Source organism: Mandrillus leucophaeus, unplaced genomic scaffold (assembly GCF_000951045.1).
Source record: "Mandrillus leucophaeus isolate KB7577 unplaced genomic scaffold, Mleu.le_1.0 Scaffold237, whole genome shotgun sequence".
NCBI classification, from domain to species: domain Eukaryota; kingdom Metazoa; phylum Chordata; class Mammalia; order Primates; family Cercopithecidae; genus Mandrillus; species Mandrillus leucophaeus.
In genome coordinates, this window is record NW_012102443.1 from 387,280 (window position 1) to 394,114 (window position 6,835).

The 6,835-nt window shown below is 44.2% G+C and overlaps 1 protein-coding gene across 1 annotated transcript in view; it reads left to right on the forward strand.

Moving 5' to 3' along the window:
- Positions 1-6,835, forward strand: part of CHFR (checkpoint with forkhead and ring finger domains, E3 ubiquitin protein ligase) — a 142,232-nt gene that overhangs the window by 45,968 nt on the left and 89,429 nt on the right. Inside the window, exon 3 of the mRNA XM_011982224.1 lies at positions 1,685-1,861. Within this exon, the coding sequence (XP_011837614.1) occupies positions 1,685-1,861 (177 nt within the window). The remainder of the gene's footprint in view (positions 1-1,684; positions 1,862-6,835) is intronic.

Here is a 6,835-nt window from a genome sequence, read left to right on the forward strand (position 1 = left end):
GGGTGGATCACCTGAGGTCAGGAGTTCGAGACCAGCCTGGCCAACATGGTGAAACCCCATCTCTACTAAAAATACAAAAAATTAGCCGGGCGTGGTGGCAGCGCCTGTAATCCCAGCTACTTGGGAGTCTGAGGCAGGAGAATCGCTTGAACCCTGGAGACGGAGTTTGCAGTGAGCCGAGATCATGCCACTGCACTCCAGCCTGGGCTACAAGAGCAAAACTGAGCCTCTTAAAAAACAAACAAACAAACAAACAAAAAAACGGGAGTGAATCTCTTTCTCTGTTTGGTATGAGGGAAAATTAGAGTTTTTTCTTCCTTTTAAATCTATATTTGCTCTTCCAGGCCTGTAAGCTCACGTTCCCCTCGGGGTATCAGCTGCTCCCCCACATTGTCTGGAGATGCGTGTTGGGGAAAGGCTGAAGGCCAGGCTTTAGTCTCTGAAACTTCTGGTGATTTGAAGCAGAGGAGCGTTCAGGGGCCCAGGACCAAGGGGAGACCTGGAAATCGTGCCCCCTCTTCCAGCTGTGAGCTTCCCCCATTCCGGGCAGCTCGTGAGTTGACACTCCGAGCCCTGGGGTGCTGGAGGCAGGAGGTCAGAAAATACCCAAAGAACAGCTGCAGCCCTTACCCCTCCATGATTCCTCGGTTCTGCAGGGATTGGGGTCTGCCTCAGGTACACCCTGGAAACCAGCAGCCTGGGCTGTTACTGCTGATTTCTGAAGACAGTGCAGGCGGTAGCTGTTCCAGTGTGAACTGGGGAAGAGGCAACATAAGACACTCCCTGCCTTGTGTCTTGCTGCCCCCTCTGGCTCCCATCTACTGTAGGCTGCAGCCAGGCCCTGCTCAGCCTCAAACCCATGCCTCAGCTTCACCCCACCCTGCGTCTGCCCAGGGGTGTCTCTTTTTCTTTTTTTACTCTTATATTAGTTCCTCTGATCTATGTTTTCCTTTTGTTCCTGGCTGATTTGGCGGTAGGGAGCCAGAACCCCAGGCTGATTCACCATCTCCATCTAAAGGCCATTTTCTGTTTACCACCCTGCCTAGAAATAAGTTGCATTTTACTCTGTAGCACTTAACACAAATAACTTGATTTAGGTACCTCCAGGAAATATTTCTGCGGAATGAATAAGCCCTCCTTGCATTTCCAGAGCTGCATGGTGTCTGTGCTGAGCAGTTCAGTGTGGGGTGCTCCTCTGGAGGTGCTGAGCAGTTCAGTGTGGGGTGCTCCTCTGGAGGTGCTGAGCAGTTTGCTGTAGGGGTGCTCCTCTGGAGGTGTCTGTGCTGAGCAGTTCGGTGTAGGGGTGCTCCTCTGGAGGTGCTGAGCAGCTCGGTGTAGGGGTGCTCCTCTGGAGGTGTCTGAGCAGCTCGGTGTAGGGGTGCTCCTCTGGAGGTGTCTGCTTGAACCAGCCAGGTGAGTGGTTTCCATCTGGCATTTATGGGTGGAGCCAGGGTGGTTAAGTTCAGTGTGTGCTGCAGACCTGGCCTAGATGCAGGTCAGACCCGATGGAGACATGCCAGTAGCTCACATTCCACCCTGCTTCCCACCTGCTAGCCCTGATGTGAACCTACCCAACATCTAGTTTGAGGCTTTAAATAATCTGAGCTCCCAGCAAGAGAACACCAGGATTTAGGTTTCCAAATTAATTAGATCATCTAAAATAAAATGTCTACTGCATCCACAGGCAGTAACCCTCTGGAACTAGACAATTCATGTGAGATAAGAAAGAAGAGCCCACAAGACCAAGAATGCATTCTCAGTTTACAGACCACTGACCAGAGACCACTCCAGGGTGTCAGGACTAAGAGAAGTCACAAAACAGCGGGTTTCCCAAGAGCAGTGGAAAATGATCCAGTCACAGGTGGGTTATCGGTTCATCCTCTGTTTCGTGGATGTGATGAGGCTTATGGAAATCTCTGCAACACACAGAAGGGTCTAAATACATTTAAATAAGAGAAAATATAAGCTTGGGAAAGAAGATGTCAAAAGAAGCACATAGTAGATTATAGAATCATACAAAAGTCTCAGCTGGGCATGGTGGCTCACGCCGGTAATCCCAGCCCTTTGGGAGGCCAAGGAGGGCAGATCATTTGAGGCCAGGAGTTTGAGACCAGCCTGGCCAATATGGCAAAACCCTGTCTCTACTAAAAATACAAAAATTAGCCTCATAGCTACTCGGGAAGCTGAGGCATGAGAATCACTTGAACCCAGGAGATGGAGATTGCAGTGAGCTGGGATTACATCAGTGCACTCCGGGGTGACAGAGTTAGAAAAAGAGTCATACAAAAGTCTTAAAGTTGGAAGAGATCAATAAGAAATGGGATCCTGCCGGGCATGGTGGCTCACGCCTGTAATCCCAGCAGTTTGGGAGGCCGAGATGGGTGGATCACGAGGTCAGGAGATTGAGACCATCCTGGCTAACACGGTGAAACCCCGTCTCTACTAAAAATACAAAAAATTAGCTGGACGTGGTGGCAGGTGCCTGTAGTCCCAGCTACTGGGGAGGCTGAGGCAGGAGAATGGCGTGAAACCGGGAGGCGAAGCTTGCAGTGAGCCAAGATCGCACCACTACACTCCAGCCTAAGCGACAGAGCTAGACTCTGTCTCGAAAACAAAAAAAGAAATGGGATCCTTCCCTATTACAGAATTGAACTGCAAGCTTTTCTCAGGTATTCCCAGAAGCCATAACAGAAGGAAAAGTAGGGATAGTTAATGTGGTTTCCTCTTATCAAAAGGGCAACAGAGTGAGATTCTGTCTCAAGAAATAAAATAAAAATAAAAAAACAAATGGGATCATGTATGTGACCTTTTGACAGTGGCTTTTCTCACACAGCATACCTTTGAGATTCATTCATATCTTGTCAGCAGTTTGTTCCTTTTTCTTGGCATGTGGTTCTCTTGAATACTATCCCATGTATGGATGGGCCACAGTCTCTATCCATTCACTCATTGAAGGACATCTTGGTGGCTTCCACTTTTTAGCAGTTTTGAATAAAGCATTCATCTCCATATAGGTTTGAACATAAATTTTCAGGTGAATGTAAGTTTTCAGTTCACTACTTGAGTAACTAGGAGTGGGATTGCTGGGTTGTGTGGTAAGTCTGTGTTCAACTTAGTAAGAAACTGCCAAATGTTTTCCAAAGCTATTGTACATTTTACATGCCCACCACAATGAATGAGAGTTGCTGTTGCTCTGAATCCTCACTGATATTTGTCAGGTGTGTGTGTGTGTGTTTGTGTGTGTGTGTGTGTGTGTTTAGTTTTAGCCTTCTAATAAGTACATAGTAGTATTTCATTATAGTTTTAATTTGCATTCACCTTTTGACATGATATTGAACATCTTTTCCTATGTGTACTTTCCATCCATGCATTTTCTTTTTTTTTTTTTTTTTTTTTTGAGTCAGAGTTTCACTCTTGTCGCCCAGGCTGGAGTGCAGTAGCACAACCTTGGCTCACTGCAACCTCTGCCTCCCAGGTTCAAGCAATTATCCTCCCTCAGTCTCCCCAGTAGGCAGGATTACAGGTGTGCATCACCACACCCAGCTAATTTTTGTATTTTTAGTAGAAATGGGGTTTCACCATGTTGGCCAGGCTGGTCTCAAACTCCTGACCTCAGGTGATCCTCCCGCCTCGGCCTCCCAAAGTGCTGGGATTACAGGCGTGGCATGAGCCACCACGCCTGGCCACCATCCATGTGTTTTCTTTGGTGAAATGTCAAGATATTTTGCTAATTTTTAAAATGGGATTATTTTCTTATTAACAGTTCTTTATATCCTGGATATGAGTGCTTTAGCAGGTATGTAATTTGCAAATAATTTTCTCTTAGTCTGTGCCATATCTTCTATTTCTCTTAACATTGTTTTTCACAGAACAAAAGTTCTTAATTTTGAGAAAGTCCAATTTATCAAATATTTTTCTTAAATTGATCAGGCCTTTGGTGTTGTATCTAACTCATTGCCAAACCCAAAGTCATACAGGTTTTCTTTGGTTTTATTCTAAAAGGTTTATAGTTTTTTATGTTTAGGTCTGTGGTCCATTTTGAGTTAGTTTTGATATAAGGTGTGAGGTATGTGTTGAGATCTCTTCTTTTGCTTATGAGTATAAAATTATTCTGACATTATTTGTCACAAAGACTGTAGAATTGCTTTTTGTACTTTGTGAAACAATTGAGTATATTTGTAGGGGCTTATTTTCGAGTTCTCTGTTCTGTTCCATTAACCTGTGTTTTTATCCTTTCACAAATTCCATCCTGTCTTAATTACTGTGCTTGTATAGGAAATCTTGAAATCAAGTAATGTGAGTCCTTTTATGTTTAAACTCTTTGGAACATAAATGTGCCTCTTTCATAGGCAGCATATAGCTGGGTTGCTTTCTATTTTCCATTTCTGTTCTTTTGCTTCATTATGAATTTCTTCTGGTCTGTCTTCCAATTCACTTATTCCCTCTTCATCTTTTTCTAATCTACTCTTAAGCCCTTCCGTTGACTTCTTAACTTTACTTACTATGCACTTTATCTCTAGGAGTTGTATTTCGTTCTTTTTCAAATCCGTTTATTCATTTGTATAGTCTTTTGATTCTTTTTCATACTTTCATTAGCATCTTTTATTTCTTTGAATATATTAAATGTATTTATTTTATATTCTGTGCTGACAGTTCAAATATCTCAAGTCTTTTATACCTCTCCTGTCTTTTTTAAAAATTAGATTTCTCAGGCCGGGCAAGGTGGCTCACGCCTGTAATCCCAGCACTTTGGGAGGCTGAGGCGGGCGGATCACCTGAGGTCAGGAGTTCAAGACCAGCCTGACCAACATGGCAAAATCCCATCTCTACTGAAAATATAAAAGTTACCTAGGTGTCGTGGCGTGTGCCTGTAATCTCAGCTATTCGGGAGGCTGAGGCAGGAGAATCGCTTGAACCCGGGAGGCAGAGGTTGCAATGAGCCAAGATCGCATCATTGCGTTTCAGCCTGGGCAACAGAGTAAGACTCCATCTCAAAATAAATAAGTAAATAAATAGATTTCTTTTATTTTTTATTTTATTTATTTATTTTTTGAGATGGAGTATCAGTCTTGTCGCCTAGGCTACAGTGCAGTGGCGCGGTCTCAGCTCTTTGCAACCTCCGCCTCCCGGGTTCAAGTGATTCTCCTGTCTCAGCCTCCTGAGTAGCTGGGAATACAGGCGCATGCCACCATGCCCAGCTAATTTTTGCACTTTTAGTAGAGACTGAGTTTCCCCGTGTTGGCTGGGCTGGTCTCGAACTCCTGACCTCAGGTGATCCGCCCACCTCAGCTTCCCAAAATGTTGGGATTATAGGCATGAGCCACTGCACCCAGCCAATTTTTTTTTTTAATGTGTGCATTCTGGTTTCTCTTTTACTCTGTACTCATTTTTCTTGAACCTTTATTTGTGAGAATTATTTGAATCTCTTTCTCTAAATAGAATTTGCATTTGATTCTGCTGGATGCCTGAATGCACATCACCCTCAAAAACACTTTAGAACTCTGTGCTTAAGGTTTTTGCAAAACACATCTATACTGGAGTTCAGCCCATACACCTATATAAATCTAGCTTGTTATAATTCTCAGGGACAATTTCTGACCTCTTTGTGTAACACTAACATTTGAGGCAAGAAATTAGTTTTCTTTGATTTTTATTTTTCATTTACCCACACACAGAGTACTCTTTGTCTTCCAGCTTTATGAGGGAAAGTAACCTATTAGTCCTCTATGCTTGGGCTTGTTCTAAGCCTTTCTCCTTTCTTCTATGTTCCTTGTAACTATTGGGACAGGAATGTTCAAATTTACCTGAGTCCAAATGGAGGTTGGCCTCTGCTTACCTCTCAAGTTTTCCACTTTCCCTTTTAAAGAAGCCAGGACCTTTCCCACCGCTGCCACTCCCACTTCCTCTCTTATATTCCTGAACTTGCATCCCTGAGAAAACACACTCTGTTTCCATGCCTTTGCTCATGCTGCTGCCTTGAGAGTGTCCTTTTCCTCATCCCCCTCTGTGACCAGGACTTTGTAGAGACCCTTCATAAGCCTTACTTCTTTATAGCACCTGAGCCAGTGTTGTCAAATCCAGTGTTTTTATCCCTGTTTTGTCTCTATATTCTGTAAATGCTAGTTTCATAGTCCTGTAACCTTATTCACTCTGGCCTGAAGGGTACTTGAGAACATGATATTTTTCTACTCATTTTTAAATTTCTGATACGTGTTATGGTTCCTGGAATCTTTTTTCTTTTCTTTTCTTTTTTTTTTTTTTTTGAGATGGAATCTTGCTCTATTGTCCAGGCTGGAGTGCAGTGGCGCAATCTTGGCTCACTGCAACCTCCACCTCCAGGGTTCAAGGGATTCTCCTGTCTCACGCTCCCGAGTAGCTGGGATTACAGGCATGCACCACCACGCTTGGCTAATTTTGTATTTTTAATAGGATGGGGTTTCACCATGTTGACCAGGCTGGTCTCCAACTCCTGACCTCAGGTGATCCACCCGCCTCAGCCTCCCAAAGTGCTGGAATTTCAGGAGTGAGCCACCGCACCCAGATCGTTCCTGGAATCTTAATTGCTCAATACGTGTGTTTTGGAAGATATCTGAAATAGCTGGCCAGTTGTTCTTACTTGGGAGCAGAATCACTCCCAGAGGGAAGACAGTGGTTTTTTGTTTGTTTGTTTTGTTATTTATTTATTTGAGATAGAGTCTCGCTCTGTTGCCCAGGCTGGAGTGCAGGGGTGCAATCGTGGCTCACTGCAACCTCCATCTCCCAGGTTTAAGTGATTCTTCTGCCTCAGTCTCCCTAGTAGCTGGGATTACAGGCACCCGCCACCATGCCCAGCTAA